The 26,117-nt window shown below is 38.4% G+C and overlaps 1 protein-coding gene across 9 annotated transcripts in view; it reads left to right on the forward strand.

Moving 5' to 3' along the window:
• Herc4 (HECT and RLD domain containing E3 ubiquitin protein ligase 4) overlaps nt 1-26,117 on the forward strand; it is a 109,059-nt gene that overhangs the window by 10,488 nt on the left and 72,454 nt on the right. For 8 of the 9 annotated variants that reach the window (XR_011371552.1, XM_070020994.1, XM_070020993.1 and 5 more), the window contains one exon: nt 19,352-19,511. Coding sequence is in view for 8 of the 9 variants with exons in the window: in XM_070020994.1 (XP_069877095.1) it covers nt 19,352-19,511 (160 nt within the window). In the remaining variant the exon portion in view is untranslated. Of the gene's footprint in view, nt 1-5,315; nt 5,431-19,351; nt 19,512-26,117 lie in introns of those variants that run through there. The other variant, XM_070020999.1, reaches the window with a different exon arrangement.

Below are 26,117 nucleotides of genomic sequence, written 5' to 3' on the forward strand. Positions count from 1 at the left end.
AACTAAAAATTGTTATTAAGCTGTAAATTCAGATTAAGACCACATATATGGAGTTTCTTTTAACTTTTAACAGTAATGGTAGTTAAGTATTTCTTGTAGCAATTATTTTTCTTGATCAGTTTATTTATATAAGTGGTTTCTATTATTACTCTACTTTTTTGAAATTAATGTAGATATAAAATAGGTATTGAAGTTTCATTTTTGTGTGCATCTCACTACCTTTTTTTTCTAATTTACAAATACTGTAGAATTCATATCCTTTCTTTGTAGTTAGGGTCTTAATCTCTTCTGCCTTAATTTATAATTTTTGTTGGATGAATGATAATGATCTAATACGTTTAATTATTGTACAACTCAAGATAAATAGCAGCTTTCTTGTACTGTACCTCAAAGGATAGTTTATGGAATTTACTAGATTTTTATAATCTCAGGCATTGAGGTACTCAGGATGCTAATATATTTGTAATATATTTGTTTATTGTCTTTATGTTTGAGGCCTTCCTTTACATTTTTGCTTAGGTTTGGAATGTTGTTTCAAATTGAGATTTTGAAGGTGAGGTTTTTACTTTTCTTTGTACATAGGGTGTTCTATAGGCCAAACATCTGTGCATTGTTTTAGAAAGCTCAAGTAAATAGTAAAAGGCCAGCACATAGAAATTGTCAGTATACTGACTGACTGTAATGGTATGACTACTGTTTGGAATAGCTTTTTCTTTCTTTCTTTCCTTTTTTTTTTTTTTTTTTTTTTTTTTTTTTGGTGCTTGTTCTGGGCCTTGAATTCATAGCCTGGCACTATCCTTGAGTTTTTTTTCTTTTGTTTTTTGGTTTTGGTTTTGCTCAAGGCTAGTGTCTTCCCACTTGAGCCTCAGCTTTATTTACTTCCAGCCTTTTTTACCAAAAATTGGAGATGTTTGACAGACTTCCTTGTCCAGGCTGGCTTTGAACTAAAATCCTCAGATATCAGCCATATGAGTAGCTAGGATTATAGGCAAGCTAGCAGTGCCTGGCTTTGAAGTAGCTTTTAACTATACCTTAGATTCAAAAAACCTAACTAGCCCCTTTGTGGTATAGTTAACATTGTGATAATTCCATTGTGATCCTGGAAACATTACTTACTAATTTAAAGTTGGGAGGGTAGATTTTCTCTTTAGTATCCCTTTTTGGGGATTTAGGGGCCAACTCATTTTGTCTAAAGTATGTACCACAGTCTATGGAATAGGAAAATAAAAAGAAATTGTCACATAAATTTAGATTTTGGGTTGGGAATTAAGGTATAAGTAAAACAAATGGAAAGAATTAAAATTTTATATGATATATCCTATGAAAATTAAATAATGGGAAATGTCATTGTGGAATTAAAGCAAGATTTAGTAATCACATAAGTTGCCAGGAAGTAGGAAGTAGGTTTGGGGCTGGATTACTTACTTTTATATATGTATTTATGTGTGTATTTGTGTTTTTGATCCTGAGGAAAACCTTTTGTTATCAGAAATCTTAGTTCCATGATACAGAAAAGTAGGAAAAACTAGGGTCTTCATCTTTAATTTCCATCTTGATTTAAGGTGCTTGAATGATGATGTTTGTGTGTGTGTTTACCTGCCCTGGGACTTGAACTCAGGGCCTGGGCACTGTCCTTGAGCTTTTTTGTTCAAAGATATGGATCTACCACTTGAGCCACAGCTCCAACTTCTGTTTTTTGTTTTTGTTTGTTTTGGTGGCTAATTGGAAATAAGAGTTTCATGAACTTTCCTGCCTGGACTGGCTTTGAACTTGATCCTCAGGTCTCAGCCTCCTGAGTAGCTAAGATTAATGTACAGGCATGAGTCTGCACTGCTGGCACTCTGTCATTTGAGTCACACTTATAGTGTGTGTGTGTGTGTCCTCCCATGTTTGGATTATTTGACGATGAGTCTCTTGGATTTGTTTGCTTGTACTTACAGCTTTTAAACCTCCATTCTCAGATCTAAGACCAAAAAATGAGTAGCTTTGAGATGATAGGACTGAGTAGAGGCGTTGAATCATGATAATTCACTAGAGGACCTGGCCTTGTATATAGTAAATAGATTTTGCCTATGGCCTTTTGGGAAAGTGTTTCCATTCTTGACATCCTTGGAACCATTTTGGAGATTTAGCTGATTAAGTTCACATTCGTCTTTGTTTTGTGTAGGTATTCTGTCACCTTAGCTATTTCTGAAATATTTCTCGAGAAATTAATGTCTATTTCACTTTCGTGTATTTTTCCTACATAAGAACTTTTACTTTTTGGTGGCACTGCTGGGGTTTGAATGCTAGGACTAGGTGCTGTCTGTGAGTTTTTTTGCTCAAAGTTAGTGTTCTACCACTTGAGCCACAGCTCCATTTCCAGCTTAATTTGAGGTAAGAGTCTCAGGGACTTTGCTGTTCAAGCTGGCTTCTAACCACAATCCTCATATCTCAGCTACCTGAGTAGCTAGGATCACAGGCATGAGCCACCGGCAAAGGGCAAGACCTTTTTAAGTACTTTCTGAAGCTAGTGTCTCAGTTTCTTAATTTATAACTAGCAAGGAAATAATGAATCTTCAGTATGTTTTATGAGTCCTTCGACCTTTTTAAGTACTTTCTGAAGCTAGTGTCTCAGTTTCCTAATTTATAACTAGCAAGGAAATAATGAATCTTCAGTATGCTTTATGAGTCCCTTTAAATGAATTATTAGTAGTTGTTGTTTTGTTGGTTGTGGGGTTTGAACTCTGGGCTTAGGCGCTGTCCCTCAGCTCTTCAGCTCAAGGCTAGCATGCTACCACTTGAGACACTGTACCACTTCCTGTTTTCTGAGTGGTTTATTGGAGATAAGAGTCTCACAGACTTTTCCTGCCTGGGCTTTCTTTGAATACTGTGATCCTCAGATCTCAGCCTCTTGAGTAGCTAGGATTATAGGCATGAACCACTGATGCCCAGCAAATTATTAGTTTTTATAGATACAGATTTACTTCTGAACATCTTAAGATAACCTATAGGAAATGTATTACTATTGACAAGTTTATTTACTAAATATCAGTCATAGGTATAAATTGGTGTTGATAAACCTAAATAAATATTTTGTATGTGTTTGATTTGTTTCATGTCAGAAATTATATTATATTATGACCATAATTTGTAAGTAATGGGCTGTTTCAGGGCTGGGATGGTGGCTCAATGGTAGAGTGCTTGCTTTGCATGCATGAGGCCCTGGGTTCAAGTCCTCAGCAGCACATAAGCAGAAAAAGCTGGAAGTGGCACTGTGGCTCAAATGGTAGAACACTAGCCTTTAGCTGAAGAGATCAGGGACAACACCCAAGCCCAGAGTTCAGGCCCCACAACCTACCAAAAAAAAAAAAGCACTGTTTCAATAGATTCTTGTGGTTTATAATTTTTTTTTAAGTACTTCGTTTAATTCTCAAAGTATTTTATGGTAGCTATTGCAGGTATAAGTCTCCATTTTACAGATGAGAAAACTGAATTTAAGAGATTAACAGGGTTAGGCTGGACACTGGTGACTTATGCCTGTAATCCTACCTACTTTGGAGGCTGAGATCTGAGGATCATGGTTCCAGCCTGGGCAGGAAAGTCTGTGAGACTTTTTTTTTTTTTTGCCAGTTCTGTGGCTTGAGCTTGAGATCTGGGCTTTGTCCCTGAGCTGCTTTTTGCTCAAGGCTAGCACTCTACCACTTGAGCCACTGTGCCCCTTCTGGCCTTTTCTGTTTATCTGGTACTGAGGAATCAAACCTATGGCTTCTTCATAAGCCACATTCTCAACCCTGAGACTCTTGTCTCTAGTTCAACACCCCAAAACTGGCAGTGGAGCTGTGCTTCAGTGGTAGAGCACTAGCCTTGAACAAAAGAGCTCAGGGACAGCACCCAGGTCCTGAGTTCAAGAGCCATGGCCAACCAAAAAAAAAAAAAAAAAAAAAGCAAGACCTTGTTTCAGAAACAAGCTGGATATGGTTGGGCATGCTTGCTACACCAGAGACAGAGAAGGATTTCAGTCTGAGATGTCCATATGTCTGAGGAAACGGTGAAAGATAACTGAAGCAAAAAGGGCTGGGCTATGACTTAGATGTTAGAGAGCTTGCTAGGCAAGCACAAAATCCTCTGTTCAAACCCCAGTATTGCAAGCAGAAAAAAAAAAGATATAAGGCAAATAGACATTGAAAGACTTCCTATGCACCTTCCTCCTTTTTTCCTTTCCTTCCTTCCTGCGTTTCCTCTACTGGGACTTAAACTCAGAGCCTTTTCTTTCTTTTCAAGGTCACTTGACCCACACTTGCACGTCTTGTTTTTTGTTAGTTAATTGGACATAGAGCCTTGGATTTAGCTACCTGGGCTGGATTTGAACTGAGATTCACAGATCTCAGGAATATAGATGTGAGCCACTGGTACCTGGCCAAATATTACTTTCAATCTCCCAAATGTTTCTCCTGACATATCAATAAAGTAGAAGCATATTTATTCACCTGGGAAGAAACTAGTTTCAGTTTTTGTTAATAATTCCAAATTTTTATTTAAAAATAAATTTTACAAAAGTGCTATTTTATAGCTGCAGTTATAGTTAAGATACCATGTTTCATATCCCTCTTACCTTGCACATAAACTCAAAATGCATTTTGAGAACAGCGTAAGACTAAAAGCTTAAAAATTATGTACGTATGTGTATATGTTCATATATATATGTACTGTATATGTGTATGCATGTATTGTTGAAGAGTAGCAATTAGTAAAGCCACCAATTAAAAAAACAGTTTATTTGCAGCACTTTCGTAGAAGTTAGAAGATGAACATTGATTTGATATTTCTTACATCTCAAAATAATTTCTACTATTAGTCATTTTGATCACATATCAGAAATTAGAATTAGAAGGGCATTGTTTGTCTTTCTTGCTTCATCTTCTGACCCGTTCTCTCTGTTCATAAAACATAAGTCTGCGAACGAACTGCTCCTTTAAATGTAGTTGAAAATTTAAAAAGTAGCATAGGAAAATAAATACATAAATACATGAAATAAAATTATTCACTGAAGAGCAGATTTTAAAATACTAAATTTTTTTATGTGCCTTATATCCAAAACATATAAGGCCAGAGAAGCTTATTGTTTTATAACTCCTGCTTTTCACAATATTTTCTAAGGAATAGAAATACATGGATGATGTGAAGACTTGAAGAAAAGTAATTAATTACCAGAGTTAGACCTCTAGTACCCAAGAATCACAATGTGGAATGTAGGGGAAAAGAAAATCAACGTAGGTGCTACTGTTAGATGTATAATAATACTTTACTTTGTGTAGGACCGTACACCTGAGGAATTTCCAGAACATTACACAATAACTCATGGTTCCTTTCAAAATCCTTGTGACACAGTTTGCAAGAATTATCCTCATCTTAGGGGATAAATTTTCGGAGAAATGGCGGCACAAGTTGGTAAGTAACTTGTCAAAACCATAGATGACTGGTGAACAGCTATAAATTAAATCTGAAAGTTTAAGCCAACCAGTCTCTTGGCCTTATCCCCTAAATTGTGCTTATATTTAGTATTATTTACAATAATGTCTTCTGTTTGAAACAGATCAAATTCTAATGTACAAATTGTTTTTCCTTGCCATTCTATTTGGTGGCTTATTGAAGTAAACCAGCATTTTACTATGATATTGTTATGCCACTTTTGTATTCTATAATCTTGTGTGGTAAAAGAATATTCATTTCAAAATTTAATTATATATAGTATACATATAATATTACATGTATATGTATAATACATTTTTGTGAGTTTGGGGATCAAACCCAGGGCCATAAGCATGCTAAATAGGTACTTTGATGCTGAGATGCACCCCCAGACCAAGAATAGTTCAACAAAACTCACTATCGTAACACTTAGTTTTTTTCTCATTTCTCTGTTATACATCAAATTATATATCCCTCTGCTGTCTTAGCTGCCATTCTGCTAATATCACAAATCCATAGTAAGGTTGATTTGGTGGTTAATACTAGAACTTGAATTAGTTGTGTTGTGAATGTAGGTATATTCATCTGTCTCTGAGATTCATTGATTTAGTGTTTCATAAAACTTTATGATGGTACTGTAGGTTTGAAGGCCAGGTGTTGGTGGTTCACCCCCGTAATCCAAGCTACTCAGGAGGCTGAAATCTGAGGATGGAGTTTAAAAGCCAGTCCTGGCAGGAAACTCACTGAGATTCTTATCTCCAATAAACCACTAGAAAACAGGAAGTGCTGCTGTGGCTCAAGTGGTAGAGTGCTTGCCTTGAACTGAAGAGAACAGGGACAGCACCCAAGCCCAGAGTTCAAGCCCCATGACCGACAAAAAAAATAAAATGTTGAAAAGATACTGTACAGAGGGGTTACAGTTACACAAGTAAAGTAATGGGTACATTTCCTATTGAGCATTGTTACCCCTTCCTTGGTACTGTGATTTGAACTTGGAGATGTGCACTTGCATTGCAGGGGCTCTACCACTTGAGTTGTGCCTTCAGCTTTAACTTACAAAGAAACTCAGTAAATGCTTACTCAGAACAGTGGTGGCTTTTTCAAAGAATTTTCCCCAGGTGCCAGTAGCTCATGCTTATAATCCTAGCTACTTGTGAGCCTGAGATCTGAGGATCACAATTCAAGGCCAATCTCTAATCACCAAAAAGCTCAATTGGAGCTGTGGCTCAGATAATAGAGTGCCAGCCTTGAGGGGAAAGCTACAAACAGTGTCCAGGTCCTGAGTTCAAGCCCCAGTACCAGCACAAAAAAAGTTTTTTTGTTTTTTGTTTTTATCTTCACTGGATGCTGGTGGCTCACACCTGTAATCCTAGTTATTTAGGAGGTAGAGATTCAGAGGCTCATGATTCTGGGCCAGCTTAGGCAATATGTTTTCTAGACTGTATAAAAAAAAAGTTGTAAGTGTAGATCAGTTGGCATAGCATCTGCCTAGCAAGTGCAAAACCCTAATGGCAAACCCCAGTATTGCCCCCCTTTCCTAATAAAGAAAGCATTTTCTCTCTATGTATGTTAATGTTTTATGTAATTGGAATTGAACTACATACCATCTTAAAAAAAACACATACATGCTAACTGATCCAAGAATTTCTAAGCTATAGATTTCATTTCTAGACTGTCAGCAGTAATAAATCTACAAGTCTTGAGGAGTAATTAGGTAAAAGGTTGACTGGTTTGTGTTAACTAACTATGGGTTTATTGTACACTCAGTTGAGGAGTTGAGTGAGTCTACAATTTGGAATAAGAAGGAAAATGTTTATTTAGAAAATGGTATGGCAATTTATAGTGAGAAAATATAAATCATATTATGGAAGATAAACTTAAATATTTACAAATTGTAATGCTGATATTTAAAAATAATAACTAGGCTGACATGGTGCTATATTCTTTGCATTATTCAAAAAGTCATATAATTGCCTTGCTCAGTTCTGTAGGTGAGGAAAATAAGACTATAAGAGATTAAATAACTTGCCCAGAATCAGAATTAACACAATGGAAATAAGAAGCAGTTGGAACAATGAAAGATACAATTTATAACAACAAGAAAAAGATAACAATTTATAGCAAGAAAAATATAGCAAAAAGATAAAATAGCTTTTAAGGGGGCTAGGAAGGTGGCTCAGGGGTAAAGTGCTTGTCTTGCAACCCAACCCCTGGGTTCAATTCCTCAGCACCACAGAAGCGGAAAAAGCCGGAAGTGGTGTTGTGGCTCAAGTGGTAGAGCGCTAGCCTTGAGCTGAAGAGCTGAGGACAGTGCCCAGGCCCAGAGTTCAAGCCCCACGACCGACAAAAAAGATAAATAGCTTTTAAGATACATTAAATAAGAAATGTGCTCCAGATGCTGGTGGCTCACACCTGTAATCCTAGCTGCTACTAAGGAGGCTGAGATCTGAGGATCGCAGTTCAAAGCCAGCCTGGGAAGAAAAGTCCCCGTCAAACTCTTATTTCCTATTGACGACTCAAAAACTGGAAGTGAAGCTGTGGCTCAAAATGTTAGAATGCTAGCCTCGAGCAAAAGAACTCAGCGAGTGTCCAGCCTCTGAGTTCAGGCCCCACAAGAAAAAAGAAAGTGCTCAGGCCCCGTCCACCGGGTCGGGCCCCGGCCGCTCAGCCCACTGTCCTCCCCGCGCCAGCCCTGCCCGGTGCCCTGCCCGGTGCCCGCGCTGGGTCCATGGCGTGTGGGGCGGGGCGCGGGGGCGGGGCGCATCCCGCCTGCCAGCGCTGCCCGCTGAAGTCTGGTCTGCAGATGGAAAAGTAAAGAAAGAACTTAAAAAATTAGTAAAGATGCTTTTGAACTACAGGGCCCCAGCCCTGTAGTTCTTTGGTGACTCATCGTGTACATGAGCCTAATGTTTGGTGAGGTATCTTGCATTTTTAAAATGACAGTACGAAACTCATTTTATCATGGGAATTAAAAAACACTTACGTTGTGCCTACTCACTATACATAGTCATGTGTAAACTAGAAGATGTGAAGGCCATTGGGAACTACAAACATCACATCCTCATTTTGCGATGTCACAAATGTGTGGGAAGAGACGCCCGAGACCTACATCCCCTTATTGGAGGGGTTCTGTGAGAACACAACAGTTGCTGCTTTGTGTGGGCAGTTTCTTGGCCACCAACTTGTCTTTGAGCCACCTGAGTTTGGCATTGTGGGCTTTACAGACCACATTAATGTGACAGTGACATTCCTACCTGTCATTTTCATCACTTACCACTTGTCATCAAGGAACACTACGAAGAAATGGTGAAGATGCACACACCCCAAATAAATGGAAACATCAGTGGAAATTTCAGTTATATCATTGACAATTTAATTCCAAACACAAACTACTGTGTATCTGTTTATTTTGAGCCAAAAGGTCTGGGAAAAGTAATAAGATCTCCTTTAAAGTGCACCCTCCTTCAACCTGGCTAGGAATCAGGGAAGCAGAAACTCAGTACCCGTGGGTCTTCTGGTTGGCTATCGTTCAGGCCCAACGCTGGAAGGTTTGGAGATGGAGACAGTGCTGTTGGGTACAGATGCAGCCTGGCTCTTGGGATGACTTGGACCTCCTAGCATGGACCTTACCCGTCACTGTTGAAAGCAGAAAGCTCTTCCCTTGCAGATACCCGGACAGTAAACCGTGTGTTCCAGAACCTTCCTTTCTCTGTAGGAGTGAGTTGCAAGACAGCCAGCTTAGAAGCCTTCCCAGCACAGAATCCGCTCAGTCTCTAGTCTGCAGCTGATTTACCAAAGGGGGAAATTTTTAGAATATCTTCTTAGAAGCCCTAAATTGGAAGTGGCGCTGTGGCTCAAGCGGTAGAGCGATTGCCTTAGGCTGAAGAGCTGAGGGACAGGGCCCAAGCCCAAAGTTCAAGCCCCAAGACCGACTAAAAAAAAAAAAAGCCCTAAATTTTCCAGCCCCAATGGATGCATCTTTCATGTTTTAATTTACCAAAGTAAAATATGGTTAGATTTACAAGGGGGAAAAAAATGTAAGACTTGTATGAAGAATGCACTATTGAGGGGATAGTGAAACCTTTTTTTGTGGGGGAAGGAAGGAAACTAGATAAAAATCAGGAAAACCTGTCTCATTAACATTTTATTTTTTAATTTTGTTATAAAGGTGATATATGGAGGGGCTACTGTTTCATAAGTCAAGTAGTAAGTACATTTCTTATTGACCCTTTGTTCTCTCCCAGTTTTTCCCATCTACATCCCCACCCACAAGTTGTATAGTTTATTTTCAACATAGTTTCTACTGAGTACTACTGCTGTATTTGTTTATTCTTTGTCCCTCCATTTTTGTGCTCTTTTACCCCTCTATAAAGATGTAAAAGAAAAAGAAAAAAAACAACCTTGTTTCCATTTCTTGGAGTTCATTTTGTTATATGATTAGAGACATAGAGGTATATTACACTACTTTGTTCCTCTCCTAGGAGTATCTTCCTTTGGTCTCACTGTGACTGAATGCCTAGAGTACTATATAATTTATCATGTATTTTAGATCTAGCTTCCGCATGTGCCATTTGTCTCTCTGAGCTTGAGCTTGGCTTACCTCATTTAACAGAATTTGTCCTAGGTCCATCCATTGTCTGCAAATGACAATATTCTTTCTAGTGGCTGTGTAAAATTCCATTGTGTATAGGTGCCACAGTTTTTTGATCCACTCATCTATTGTGGACTATCTGAACTGTTTACAAAACTTGGCTATTATGCGATGTTAACATTTAATTATAAAACCTTAATATTTAATACTACCTCAGAAATAGACACATTAAACCGTAAGATGTAATGTCAAAACCAAGACATAGAGTTACATCTTCTTGAATACTAGGGAAAAGATTTAGGTGGAGACAATTTAGTAAATGGTCCTAGAATAACTGGAAGTCATCTAGAGAATAAGTGTTGGATTAATACCTCATGCCAAGTATGGAATTTATTTGGATAAATTCCTGTGACTCAAGTATTTAAATGTAAAGACTAATCAAAGTACTAGAAAAAATCATGGACAATTTGAAATTATTATTTTGGAGTCAGGAAAGCCTTTCTGCTTAAAATTGACAACAAACATAGAAGAAAATTTTACTTATATAAAAGTACAAAACATTATGCTAGGCATGTCACTAAGTTGAAAAGACAAATGGAAAAGCATTTCTGATTCATATTAACAAGTGCTAATCTCCCATATGTAAAACACTCTTAGAAATTGAACAAATAGCATAATAGCAAAATAACAAAATATAATAGCAAAATAACATAGTATGTGAAACAGGTAGGTCACAGAAAAGTAAAAAGAAAATCAGTTCTTAAGTGAATATTGCTCACCCTCATTCATAGAGAAATGCAAAATAGTACACAATGGTACCTTTTTTCCCACAACAATTAATGAAACTTTTGATAGTAAATAAGTATTCGTATGTTGTTTCTATGTAAGAAAAAAACGGGAAAGTTACTACTATATAGCAGAATTACAAATATACCATCTTATCTAAAAAGTTTATTTTCAGGAAATTAATAAAACTATTTGAATTTGTACAATGTTATTTGAATTTGTAACATGTTACAAAAAACAATGTTAATATCTCTTTTGGTTGAGAAACCTTCAAAATAAGATCCACCTAGCCAATGTAATTAATGTAATGCTATGTAGTTGGTGTGTGTGTGTGTGTGTGTGTGTGTGTGTGTGTGTGTTAGTACTGTGCCAGAAATACCTGGGTACTCCTGGCTCACACCTGTAATCCTAGCTTCTCAGGAAACTGAGATCTGAGGATCATGGTTCAAAGTTAACTCTGGCAAGAAAGTCCATGTGACACTTATCTCCAATAAACTACTCAGAAAAAGCTGAAAGTGGCACTTTGGCTCAAGCCTTGAGCAAAAAGCAGCTCAAGAACAGCACCCAGGCCCTGAGTTTGAGCCCCAGGACTGACAAAAAAAAAGAGAAGTGGAGCTGTGGCTCAAGTGGTAGAGCAAAAAAGCTAAGGGAAGCTCCCAGGGCTTGAATTCAAGCTCTGGTATTGGCGCGTGCGCGCACACACACATGTACGTAAATGGGGTTCTACTATACTTATTTATTCTTCCCCAAAAGCAAATGGTGCTCAAAAAGCAAGGTAAGCCGGGCACGGGTTGCTCACACCTGTAACCCTAGCTACTCAGGAGGCTGAGATCTGAGGGTCACTGTTCAGAGCCAGCTGGGGCAGGAAAGTAGGTGAGACTCCATTTAACCACCAGAAAACTGGAAGTGGAGCTGTGGCTCAAGTAGTAGAGCACTAGCCTTGAGCTGAAGAGCTCAGGGACAGCTCCTATGCCCAGAGTTCCCCCATGACCAACCCCTAACTCCCCCCAAAAACTTAATTTAGTTGAAATGATAAAATCAGAACTTTAGCTTTATTGAAAGGCAGCTTGTTTCTAGCAGAAGTAGGGTGGCCTTATAGGAAAATTAAATCAAGCATTTTCAGTACAGTTCTGAATTCCTGTATCCTGAGCATTGTGGTGTGGTAGGTTGTGTGTGTGTGCACACATGTATGTGTGTTTGGTGCTATCCTGTCCTTGAGCTTTTTTGCTCAAGGCTACTGCTCTACTACTTTGAGTCATAGCTCTACTTTTGGCTTTTTGGTGGTTTATTGTGGTAAGAGTCTAACGGACTTTTTGCCTGTGTTGGCTTTGAACTTTGATCCTCAGTTCTTAGCCTCCCGTGTAGGTAGGATTACTGGCATAAGCCACCAACTCCCAGCAGGATTCATGTTTTTTTCCCTTCAACATTGGTTTTTTTGTTGTTGTTGGTCATGGGGCTTGAACTCTGGGCCGGAATGCTGTTCCTTAGCTCTTTAGCTCAAGGTGAGTGCTCTACCACTTGAATCACAGGGCCACTTCTGGTTTTCTGGTAGTTAATTGGAGATAAAAGAGTCTCACAGACTTTCTTGCCCTTGCTGGCTTTGTACTGTGATCCTCAGATCTCAGCCTCCTGAGTAGCTAGGATTATAGGCATGAGCCATGGGTGCCCAGCAGCATTGGTCTCTTTAGAACGATTTACTTGGGTCTGCTGTATACACACGTCACATTTTCTTTATCCACTTGTCAGAGGCCGTTTAGGTTGTTTCCATGTCATGACAATTGTAAATAATGTTGCAGTGAACACTGGACTGGAGTTATCTTTCTAGGAGATTTCATATTCTTTGGGTATATACTCAGAAGAGGGATTTCTGAGTATGAAATAGTTACATTTTAAAAAATTTCTATAGGAACCTTTGTTATTTTCTATAAGGTCTGGAATATATATGCCTACCAGCAATGTATAGGACCCGTATTTTCCATATTTAACATTGGCATTTGTCTCTTTTTGGTAATATCCTTATGGACGTGAAGTATATAAGGGAATGATTTTAATTTGCATTTCACTTACAATTCTTAGATTGCAGATTTTCATATATCTTGTTGGCAATTTTTCTGTCTTTGGGAAAATGTTTAGATACTTTGCCATTTGTGTGTGGGCATGTGTACTTGTGTGCCAGTATTGTGTGCTGTTCCTTAGCTTTTTCTTCATGCAAGGCTATACTCTACACCTTGAGCCACGGCTCTACGTTGTGTTTTTTTGGTGGTTAATTGGAGATGAGTCATGAACTTTCCTGCTGTCTTTGAACTGAAATCCTCAGATCTTAGCTGCCTGAATAGCTAGGATTACAGGTATGAGCCACTGGTGCCTGACTTTGCTCATTTTTAATTCAGGTTATACTTTGGCCCTGATTTGTAAGGGTTCTTTATGAATTTATTTATTAATCTCTTGTGAGATAGTTTTCATTTGTTTTCTTCCCAGGCTATAGGTTGTTCATGTGATTGTTTACCTAAATTTTATGGCTGCATTGTTTGTTTTTTATAGCATGAGTTTTTTTTGTGATAAATGATCTGTCAGTCCAGTGTCAACAGAGCATCCTTTATCCATTTTGACTTGATTTTGTATTTTGTATATAAGGCTACAATTTCTTTCTTTTCTTTCCTTTTTTTTTTTTTTTTTTGTCTGAAACCAGGACTCAAACTTGGTATGTGATGCTTTGCTCATTTGCCAGTGCTTTACATCAGAGTAACCATCACATCCTCCAGTTTCATTCTTCTGTATCTGGAAACCAAGTTTTTCTAGCATACTATCTCTTCTCCCATTGTCTACTTTTGATACCCTTGTTGAGAAATAGTTTTCCCTGTATGTTTGGAGTTATTTATGGTCTATTCTGTTCGTCTGTTTGTATGCCTGTACTATACTGTTTTGATTACTATAACTTTGTAATGTTAGTGAATATATGTATATATGTACCATTGTATATATGTGTATATGCATATTATATACACATAAACATGTATATGTATAATAGTGTCATGGTTATGTATGTTTATGTGTATTTTTTTTTTTGTGGGTCATAGGGCCTGCACTCTGGGCCTGGGCGCTGTCCCTCAAGCTCTTCAGCTCAAAGCTAGCGCTCTACCACTTGAGCCACAGCGCCACTGGTTCGCGTTGAAAACCGACCCTACAAGCTGTGAGGTTTTTAAGCTTGTGATAAGAAATGGAAGAGAAATTCTACTCCTTGTGAGGACAACTTCTTAAAAAAACTTCTCTGTTTTATATTAATCCTTACCTATCCCTCGGGCAGTAGTAAGGGTCTTCTTGTCTTATCTCTGTTAAATTCTCAGTGACATCAGAAAGCAGAGGTCATCATCATCCTTACTTGCATCAGTGAAGGGGAGGAAGCCAAGAGTACAAGTTCTGGATAATGGCCATAGTATGCTATCTCTTTACTAGCATGGAAATTGTCTGTGGAATACTGCTGAAGATGATGGGGAATAGGTGGGTCCAATTGGGATAGGAGGGCCAGGAAGCAAAGGAACTCAAGGAGGCTGGGTGTTGGTGGCTCACACCTGTAATCCTAGCTACTCAGGTGGCTGACATCTGAGGGTCACGATTCAAAGCCAGCCTGGGCAGGAAAGTTCGTGAGACCCATCTGCAATTAGCCGCCAGAAAACTGGAGGTGGAGCTGTGGCTTAAAGTGATAGAGTGCTCCTCTGTAGAAAAAAATCTCAGGGACAGTGCCCAGGCTCTGAGTTTAAGCTCCATGACTAACCATTCCACACTTCCCCCCCCCAAAAAAAGGGAAGGCAGCTGAATCCTCTTAAAGTGATTGGAACTAAGTAGCTTTTTTATGTTTTTGGTGTTTTTTTTTTCCCTTTTGTTGAGGGGCTTGGTTAAACTCAAAATTCTTTTGCCTCAGCCCTCCAAGTCCTGGGAGGATTGCAGGGGTTTGAACTTAGGGCCTGGTGCTCTATTATCTGAGCCAGGCACCCCTCTACCCCCACTTACTTTTTATGTTTTCTGACTGTGATTGTTTTGTTTTGCTTTTAAAGAGGATCTCACTATATTATCCAGATTGAGTCTTAAACTCTGGAACTCAAGGGTTCCTCCTTAGATTCCAAGTAGTTAGGAGAGGTGTGTGCCAATATAGCATAGCTGGTTGTTGGATTTTTTTTTGTCCGTTGTGGGTCTTGAACTCTGGGCCTAGATGCTGTCCCTGAGCTCTTCAGGTAAAGGCTAGCACTCTGCCATTTGAGCCACAGGACCACTTCTGGTTTTCTGGTGGTTAACTGGAGATAAGAGTCTCATGGATGTTCCTGTCTGAGCTGGCTTTGAACCATGATCCTCAGATCTCAGTTTCCTGAGTAGCTAGGAATATAGGGGTGAGCCACCAGCACCCCACCCCGACAGCACAGATGTTTTTAAAAAATCTTTTTAAAAAAATATTCTGAGACAATCTTCTGTTTTCTTGTATTCTTGTGCCTCTTGAGGCCAAATGTCCTTTTTCATTTCTTAGATATGAAATATTATGATCTATAAATACTGATAGAACAGTGATAACTTTTTTTTGGGGGGGGGGGGTTCGGTCATGGGGCTTGAACTCTGGGCCTGGGCTCTATCCCTCAGCTCTTCAGCTCAAGGCTAGCGCTCTACCACTTGAGCCACAGCGCCACTTCCGGCTTTTTTCTTTTAGCTTATGTGGTGCTGAGGAATCGAACCCAGGGCCTCTGGCATGCAAGGCATGTGCTTTACCACTGAGCCACCTTCCCAGCCCCACAGTGATAACTTTTTAAAGCAGATTTCATTCCCTCAGATAGGCTGTTTCTCAGATTGTCCTGGGACTTGAGAACTACTATCCTGTAGCATAGTTTGCATTTGTTGAGGTCATGACCACAAAATTAAAATAGAAATTTCATAGTTTTACATTAGGCTTCAGTTTTGTATTACATATTTTAAAGGTTTTAACAGATGTAAGTGACATGTACTTAATCATGTAGTTATCATGAAAACGGGTTTCAGTGTCCTTAACAATTGTTTGTGCTCTGCATGCTCTTTCTTTCTTCCTTTTCCCAATCTAGCCGTCCCTAGATTTTTTTAAAAAACCATTCCATTCTCCATATTTTTACTTTTTCCAGAATGTTATACTTTTGGAATCAAACAGTATATAAGCTTTTCAGATGGCTTATTTCAGTTTAGTCTTTTAGGGGCTTCATAGCTCCTTTCTTTATAGCTTGGATACCAGTACCACTCACCGAAAGGATAGTATACTTTTATGCTTCTGTGTTTTGGCAGTTGTAAATAAAGCTGCAATAAATGTACATCCATGCATTTTTTTGTATTTACAAGTGTTCTTTTCAATAAATATTAAGCAGTGCAACTGTTGGATTGTTGGATCACATAGTTTTGTGAGAAAGTGCCAAACTGTTTTTCAGTTACTTTACTCTCTATTTTCCCATCACCGAAGAGTAAGAGTTTTTGTTTTGTGTCCTTAGTGGCTTTTGTTATATGATTGTTCTAATTTGTAGTTACTAGATGACATATTAGTTGAGCATCTGTATACCTACTTACCATCTATATGTGTTCTTTGGTTCTGTATGTGTTCAGGTATTTTTTGCTATTTTTAACTTGGTAGTTTTGTATTCTTACCATAAAGTTTCCTTCGAGAGTTCCTTGAGTATTTTAGATAACAGTTTATCAGCTCTGCCTATTTATTACAAATATTGTCCACCACTCCATGACTTACATTCTCATTTTCTGATAAACATTTCCTCCCCTTTTTATGCTGCTAGAGATCAAATCCAGTTCCTTATGTGTGCTAGGTACATACCTCCCCCCTTCCCCAGGCTGATAAACACATTTTTTGAAAGACAGCCCATATAACAAAATGCATTATTGCCTTCTTATGGAGCTTACATTTCTCCTATCACTGAAGTTGAACTTCTTGGTATGATTAACCACTGTTTTCTTTTTCTTCTGTGTAGTTCATACCTTTTATCCATTTTTCTTTAAAATTTGGGAAGGTTATTTTTTTGAGAGCTAACTTTTTTTTTCTACCAATCTTAGCTTTTATTTTGTTTTGATAAAATAATTTTAATTTCTTCAGTGGATACATGGAATCTCTTCCTTTTTTTCTGAGCTCAGAACATAGTGTTATTGTCAGAACTTAAGTGTTATTGCCATCCAGAATTGTTCCTAATAAGTTCCAAGGCTTAAATAAATAATAGCTTGCTGCATATTGTTATTTTAGTGTTAACCTCTGTCCACAAAAACTGTTAAATTTCTTGAAGACTAGAGCCCTGGTACTCTTTTTTTTCCCCCCCTGGTTGTGGGGCCTGAACTCTGGGACTGGGCAAGGCAAGCACTCTACCACTGAGCCACCTTCCCAGCCTGTTACTCATTTTGTAAGTCTAGTGCCTACAACATAAGGAATGCAGTGATATTAATTTAATAATACTGTTTTTTGGTTTTTTGGGGGGGGTCCTGAGTACTGTCCCTCAGCTCTTCAGCTCAAGGCTAGTGCTCTACCGCTTGAGCCACAGAACCACTTCTGGCTTTTTTCTTTTTGCTTATGTGGTGCTGAGGAATTGAACCCAGGGCCTCATGCATGCAAGGCAAGCACTCTACCACTGAGCCACCTTCCCAGCTCCCTCAACTACTGGTGAAGCAACCAGTCTTAATTTACTTCTTTTGTTGTCATGTCTTTTTTCGCTACTTACTTTGACAATTGTCTTGGAAAGACAGTGACTTCAGTGATTTCAGAAATCTTTGAGTAATAATAGATTTTTTTGTATGTTTTCTTTTTTCCATAATTAAGATTTATAGACTGCTTTGTATAAGCAAGATTCTTCTGAGTCCTTTTTCTTGTGAGGGACAGTGTTGTATATCCTATTTTTTTGCATATTTGTACAGTATAATTTTATGAAAAAATACAAAAATGAGGAGTTAGTGTAATAAACTTCAGTGAACTATTCATCCACTTTAAGAGATATAAACTCATAATACTTAACATGTTATAAGTGTTGTGCAGCTGATTCCTAGAGGATATCTCTGGGTAACTACTTATTCCAGAATGCAACATACAGTAATCCAGATGCAATTTGAATTGCTTTCTACATAGGAATGTAAACTTTTTTGGGGGGGGAGGCGGTCCAGTCATGGGCCCTGAACTCTGGGCCTGGGCGGTGTCCCTCAGCTCTTCAGCTCAAGGCTAGTGTTCTACCACTTGAGCCACAGCGCCACTTCCGGCTTTTTTTTGGGGGGGGGGTCTGGTCATGGGGCCTGAACTCTAGGCCTGGGTGCTGTCCCTCAGCTCTTCAGCTCAAGGCTAGCACTCTACCACTTGAACCACAGCGCCACTTCCGGATTTTTTCTTTTTCTTTTTTCTTATATGGTACTGAGGAATGGAACCCAGGGCCTCATGCATGCAAGGCAAGCGCTCTACCACTGAGCTACTTTCCCAGCCCCACCGGCTTTTTTCTTTCTTTCTTTCTTTCTTTCTTTTTTTCTTATGTGGTGCTGAGGAATCGAACCCAGGGCCTCATGCATGCAAGGCAAGCGCTCTACCACTGAGCCACCTTCCCAGCCCCAGGAATGTAAACTTTTTTGATGTAGTCTGGATAGCTACTTTTGCAAATGTGAACTAGAAATATAACTCTTCATTGATCCATTTTTAATCACTTTCAACATAATTTTAGTTTGTTGAAGATAGTATTTGTAGCATTTTCACTAACTTAAAAATTAATTTTAGAAAAACTTACACTAGTGAAACACTGACAAACATTGTATATCTTAAGGATACTGAGGACTAGAGAAATAATTTGACTTGGCTTACTGATTATGTCTGACTACTGAAGTGTGGAAGGGCCAGAGGTTTTAAATGAATTTTTTATTTAAAACTCAAACATACAGAGGTTACATAATTGTTGCTAATGTAGGATTCCACTGGAATTAGAACTTGCCAGTTATAATTGTCAGTCAGCATACAGAATGGATGCTATATTTTAAAAATCTGAACTAGCTATCGTAGTGCGTTAGTATAATCTTAGCTCTCAGGATTTAGAGGCAGAAAGATTGAAAATTTGAGACCAAGGAAACTGCCAGTTCAAATTCTTTTGTAAAATAAAATCACTCCATGGTAGTATGTATATGATAATTTATGTGTTTCTTATAATTTCATTGTTAAACCATCCGGGTTATTAAAATAGTTTTATTTAAAGCCTGGTCTTTTTTTATTGATACTGGTTTTGAATGGAGAATACCTCGGAAATAATCTTTGAACCTTCAACCAAGATGTTCTGACCACTTAGTATTTGGAGTAGCTTTCTTATAAAGTTATCTGTATTCTGCCACAATGACAATTTTGTAGGGAACATGTTTGGTAGATTTTTTTTCAATGTAACTGATTGTGATTACTGTGTGTAAGCATTTACGTAATTTAAAAACTACAAATGAAGATTTGAATGTATTCTCACTGGAAGTTCAAAACTAGAATGTAATGTCTCTCTCTTGACTTGTGTTCTGTAGAGCAGGTTGTTGCCCTGGATGCCCAAAATATCGTAGCTGTTTCATGTGGAGAAGCTCATACATTAGCGCTTAATGACAAGGGCCAGGTGTATGCTTGGGGTCTCGATTCTGATGGACAACTTGGCCTACTAGGATCAGAGGAATGTATCAGAGTACCCAGGTAACAAAGGTGATGGGAAAGAGGTCCTTAATCTTTTATAATTAATTATTTAAATCATTCGTACTATGAGCTTGTAAGCATTGACACCTAATTATTTCTTTGAATCCTTTGACCTTATTGGGTAGGTTTTTGCTTTTAACTTGAGTTAAGCTATTTGATTGGCTATTTTTGTATACTCTATATTTTTCTCTATAATTAATAGAATTTCTGTTTGTAAAGAGGAATGAGAAAATGAATGCTTTATTATAAATTTTCTGTTTGTGGTATAGACTGATTTTAAGCTACTAATTTTACTATCTTGAATATCTCAGCTATTAAAATATTAAATATTACTCATTTTTTTCTAACTTGATTTTTAGGCTTTATTGTTTTCAGTGTGGAAGATCAAACATGCTTAGTGTACAAAGGATAGAGTTATTTCTACTTTTTAAAATAGGAATGAATATTAACCATTAACTCAGAATTACTTCAAAATTTAAAACTAATATCTCATCAGTGTAGTCTTATAGATTTATGTAGGGTTGATCTAGGTAGACAAATAGATTTAAAGAAAAGGCTGCCTTTGTGGCTGGGAAGGTGGCTCAGTGGTAGAGTGCTTGCCTTGCATGCATGAGGCCCTGGGTTTGATTCCTCAGCACCACATAAGCAGAAAAAGTCTGAAGTGGCGCTGTGGCTCAAGTGGTAGAGTGCTAGCTAGACTTGAGCTGAAGAGCTGAAGGACAGCACCCAGGCCCAGAGTTCAGGCTGGCCAAAAAGAAAAAAGAAAAAAGAAAAGACTGCCTGTGGTAGCACCCACTTGTAATCCCAGCTTCTTGGGAGGTAGAGGCAGGAGGATCCTGCCTGGACAAGATAAAGTCTTTCTGTAAAACAAAATAAAGGGTGAGAATATGGTCCAGGTTGTAGATGCTTGTCTAGCAAATGCAAAGGACCTGAGTTCAAACCCTCAAACCCACTGCTGCTAAATAAAAAGAGAATGGTAGAGTCCTTGCCTAGTTAGTTCTTCAGATACACAAATAATATCCTAACTTAGTTATGCTTTGTTTTTTTTAAAAAAAAGTACACAAATTCTGGCCTCTTAAAACATTCTTGTTCTTCTTAGTATTAGTTACTGGGTCAAGGAAGCCAAAGTGTTATACTAATTTTAGATTTGTTTTAATAGCACCTTTTTAAAAAAACTCATTTGCATATTTTTAACATTGTTTTGTTTTAAGAACTATGATAGAATGATATGTACTAGAGCTAATATATTTTAGAATAGATACTTCTAATATGAACTATATATATCATACTTATAATAGACATAGTATATATACTTATTATATATTATACATATATACTTTTTTTTTTTTTTTTTTTTTTTGTCGGTCGTGGGGCTTGAACTCTGGGCCTGGGCGTTGTCCCTTAGCTCTTCAGCTCAAGGCGAGCGCTCTACCACTTGAGCTACAGCGCCACTTCCTATACATATATACTTATTATATATATATCATACTTAATGTTTTCCTTATTGAACATTTTATAACCAAATTCTACACAGCTCCCCAAATGAATTTCCTCATTTTTTCTTCTGTGATAAAAACAACAGACTTCTCAACTTGCTTATGATGCCTCTTAATGATGGTGCTGTTTAGGAGAAATTTACTTTAAGTAAATTAATTTTTTTCTCACTGAATTTTATTTTAATTTTTTTCTTTTTCTTTTCTTTTAGAAAGTGGCAATTTGCAAAGTGACAGTTATTGACTAAAAATTATGTAATGACCTCACATTTGACCTACTTTCTACTTTTTCTCTCACATGTAATTGCTGTAGTATTTTGAGTTTAAGACTTAAAGGGTTTTTGTTTTTAGGCTAAAAAAGGTTTTTGTGATATCTAAGACAATATTTCACCATAATTTATGGTGAAGCATTCTAGTTTTTCTTAATATTAACATAGACCTTCTGCTTTGTATTTTATTTTTTATTTTTGTTGTTATTTGTACCAGTACCAGGGCTTGAACTTGGAGCCTTGAACTTTTTCCTGGCTTCTCAAGTCCGCTGGTTTTCTTTCTTTATTCTTTTTTTGGCTGGTTATTTGAAGAAAGTCTTGAGGACTCTTCTGCCCAGGCTGCCTTTGAACCACAATCCTCAAATCTTGGCCTCTTGAGTAGCTAGGATAATAGAGATGAGCCCAGTAACTTCAGACTTTTTGTTGTTATTCATTTGTGATATGGTTTCAGATGTAATACCAGGTGAATAGTAAATAGAAAGGTAATTGTAAGGAGGTAACTTTTATATAAATTTTTTTTGGGGGGGTCCGGTCATGGGGCCTGAACTCTGGACGTGGGCTGTCCCTCAGCTCTTCAGCTCAAGGCTAGTACTCTACCACTTGAGCCACAGCGCCACTTCTGGCTTTTTTCTTTTTCTGCTTATGTGGTGCTGAGGAATCAAACCCAGGGCCTCATGCATGCAAGACAAGCGCTCCACCACTGAACCACCTTCCCAGCCCCTCTGAATTTTTATATTAACTTTAGTCTCTATATGAAGGTATTTATACTATTAGAACTTCTCAGTTTTGAAAAATTCTACAGCTCTGGCTTGTTATGACAGACACAATAATGTTCAGTGATTTTCAGTACCAAATCATATTTTAGTGTCAAGGCCTTTTCTTTCCTTTTTCTTTTTCTTAGTCCAAGATCAAAACTCAAACTCAGCACCTGTGGCTGCTTTTGCTCATTGGCTGACACTACCAGCTGAGCCGTGGCTCTACCCCCCTCTTCCCCCCCCCCTTTTATTTTTTTTTTTTATTTTTATTTTTTTAATTTTTTTTATTGTAGAGATACTATACAGAGGGTTACAGTTACATGAGTGAGGTAATGAGTACACTTCCACTTCCCCTTGAACATTGTTACCCCCTCCATTGTTTTCCCCCTACCATCCCCTCCCTCCCTCCCTTCCCCAAGGTTCTTTTTTTTTTTTTTTTTTTTGATCGTGATTAAGTGATTACTTAATTTCCGGAAATTCACAGTATTGTGGAATAATGATGCTCATTTAAAGTCACAAGTTCATTCTAACTTTCCTGGAGCAAATTGTCTATCACAGTCTGTAATATATAACGGTGCTCATATGTTATATACCATATATGTGATCAGCAGCATCCCCCCCCCCTTTTAAAGGGTGATTTATAGATAGATATTAGGCAGCTTTGTAAATTGTAATAAACATAAAACATTTTCATAAATCCATCAGAAAGTTATACATTCAATTAGGCTAGCTGTCCCTTTGTTCTTCCCTCTTTTTATCCTGCTGCTGTTTGAACTCAGGGCCTCATGCTTGCTAGGTAGGTACCCTACTACTTGAGCCAGGTTTCCACCTGAGCATAATACCCTTTTTTTTTTTTTTTTCTTGGTTGGTCATGGGGTTGAACTCAGGGCCTGGATGCGTTCCCTGAACTCCTTCTGCTCAAGGCTAGTGTTCTAACACTTGAGAGTCACAGCGCTACTTCCTGGGCTGCCTGGGCTGGCTTTGAACCACGATCCTCAAATCTTAGCCTCCTGAGTAGCTAAGATTACAGGCAGGAGACACTAGTGCTCAGATGCAAATTACTTTCTTGATAAAAGCCATTTTTATGCTGAGCATGATGACTTATACCTGTACTTATAACTACTTAGGAGATAGAGTTTAAGGCCAATCTCAGCAAAAAAAAAAAAAGTCTGGACCTCATCTCAGCAAATAAGCCACACCATAGTGATGCATGTCTGTAAATCACAAGGAGGTGTATGTAGGGAGCATTATGGTCTCAGGCTAGCCCTGGGCCATAACTGAACACCCTATCTGAAAACAAGTAGAACTTATCTGAAAACAACTGTCTGAAAGTATCTAGAACAAAAAAGGTCTGGGGAATATGTGTCTCAAGTGGTACAATTTATGCCTAGTAAGTCTGAGGCTGGGCTCAATCCCCAATACTGTTAAAAAACAAAACCCAGCAAGCTAAGCAGCACTTCAAAATTAAGTAATATGTAATTAATAATAGATTGTATCTGAAATTTTTACTAGCCTTGCTAGTTACTGTTTTTGTGTGTGTGTTTTTACCAGGCCTAGGGTTTGTATTCAGGGCCTGGCTGCTATCCCTGAGCTTTTTTGCTAAAGGCTAATGCTCTTTCACTTGAGCCACAGCTAGACTGGCCTTTTTGGTGGTTAATCGCAATAAGAGTTTTTCACAAACTTTCCTGCCTGGACTGGCTTTCAACTATAATCCTCAGATCTGAGCTTCTGAATAGGATTCCAAGCTTGAGCCACCTGCGCCTGTCTAATTTTTTTTCTTATTTTTACTTTTGTTTTGAAAAAACAGCAAAATATTCAATAGTTCGGTGATAACATAGACTCGCATTTCTAGCTAGATTTTGGGCACAGATGTTTGACATCTGTAATCCTAGTTACTTTGGAGGCTGAGAATGATAGGATTGAGATCAAAGCCAACTTGTACAGATAAATTAATGAGACTCCATCTCAATGGAGGAAAGCGGGATACAGTGGCAAGTGCTTGTTATTCCAGCAACTATTGGAAACATAAAAATTAGTATATTTCTTTTCTTTTTGGCAGTGTTGGAGATTGAGTGCAAGGCCTCATGAATGCTAGGCAAGCTTGCTACCACTGAAGTGTGTGGAAATGAGACTAGTTGTTATTTTGCAAACTTGAAAAAAATTTGGTATTAAAGTTTTTTCCCTCCTATTTGTTCATATTGGGGACTGAACATAAGTGTCAGAAAAAGGCTGTTTCTCAGTCTCAATATTAGGGTTTTACAGCTTAGCTTGGAAATAAGAAATTATTAATTAAATCTGTGTGTGTGTGTATGTGTGTGTACGTGTGTATGTATGTGTGTGTGTGTGTGTGTGTGTGTGTGTGCGCGCACGCGCGTGCACAAGGGTGAATGTGCACGTGCATGCATGCTAGAACTGGGGCTTGAATTCAGGGCCTCGAGCTCTTGCTTGACTTTGTCCACTAAAGACTGTAATTGTCACTTGAGCCACATCTTTACTTCTGGCTGGATTTTAACCTCAATTCTCAGATCTTGGCCTCCTGAATAGGTAGGATTACTTGACAAAGCCACTGGAGCCTGGCTTTCCCTCTCCTCTCCTCTCTTCTCCTCTGCTCTCCTCTGCTCTCCTCTCCTCTCCTCTCCTCTCCTCTGCTCTCCTCTCTTCTCCCCTCCCCCTCCCCTCCCCTCCCCTCCCCTCTCCTCTCCTCTTTCCATTCCATTCCATTCCATTCCTGAGGCTTAAACTTAGGACCTGCCACTCTCCCTAAGCTTCTTTTGCTCAAGGCTCTGGTACTTTCCACTTGAGCCACAACGCCACTTCCAGTTTTTCTATGTATGTGGTACTAAGGAATTGAACGCAGGGCTTCTTGCATGTGAGGCAAGTATTCTATCACTAAGCCACATTCCTAGTCCTGGAACCTGGTCTTTAAATAGCTTTTTACTAGTTATTAGATTTTTGGGGGGTGGTGGTCCAGTCGTGGGGCCTGAACTCTGGGCCTAGGCGCTGTCCCTCAGCAATTCAGCTCAAAGCTAGTGCTCTACCACTTGAGCCACAGCGCCACTTCTGGCTTTTTTTTCTTTTTGCTTATGTGGTGCTGAGGAATCGAACCCAGGGCCTCATGCATGCAAGGCAAGCGCTCTACCACTGAGCCACCTTCCCAGCCCTTAGATTTTTTTTTTTTTTTTTTTTTTTTTGTAGGTTATAGGGCTTAAACTCAGGGCCTGGGTGCTGTCCCTGAGCCTCTTTGTGTTCAAGGCTAGCGCTTTTGAGCCATAGCACCACTTCTGATTTTCTGGTCTTTCATTAGAGATAAAGAGTCTCACGGACTTTTCCGCCCAGTCTGGCTTTGAACCATGATCCTCAGATCTCAGCCTCCTGAGTAGCTACAATTATATACAGGCATGAGCCACTGGCACTGGCTTAGAATTTTGTCTTTAAAAACAACTAGCAATACCAGCTTTTTGCCAGAATTGGCATTATACATTAAGTTGGGAAAATAGATGAACTCAGTAGTACTAGACACAATCAACAATTAATAGTCTTTAATAATTCTGAAGGGAGGGCTATATAAACCTTATTTCCAAGTTTGCTAACTTCTTCATTACAAATTTTAAGCCATTTAAAAAATTAATTTAGGAAATTATATTGAAGATTAGGGATATGGCTCAGTGGTTCAATATTTTCTGTGATAATCTGAGGCCCTGGGTTTGAGCCTTACCACTGAGGGGAAAGCAAAAAGGATTCAGTTCTTTTCTTTTTTTCTTCCTTGCTGATCCTGGAGCTTGAACTCGGGGCCTGGGTGCTGTCCCTGAGCTTCTTTTGCTCAGGTTAGCATTCTACCACTTGAACCACAATGCCACTTCTGGCCTTTTTTGTTTATATGGTACTGAGGAATTGAACCTTGGGCATCATGCATTCTAGGCAAGCACTCTACCACATTCCCAGCCAAGATTCAGTTCTTTTGTTGTTTCATAGTCATTTAAAAGTATTTGACGCACTAAACTTTAGAGTCACCTTAAATTTTTAAGTAACATAATATTTGCTATAGAGATATGAGTTCTGATTTTGTTTTAGCAGAAGAATCTTTATGGT

Source organism: Dipodomys merriami, unplaced genomic scaffold, assembly GCF_024711535.1.
Source record: "Dipodomys merriami isolate MVZ:Mamm:240054 unplaced genomic scaffold, mDipMer1.0.p SCAF_14, whole genome shotgun sequence".
Classification (NCBI taxonomy): Eukaryota; Metazoa; Chordata; class Mammalia; order Rodentia; family Heteromyidae; genus Dipodomys; species Dipodomys merriami.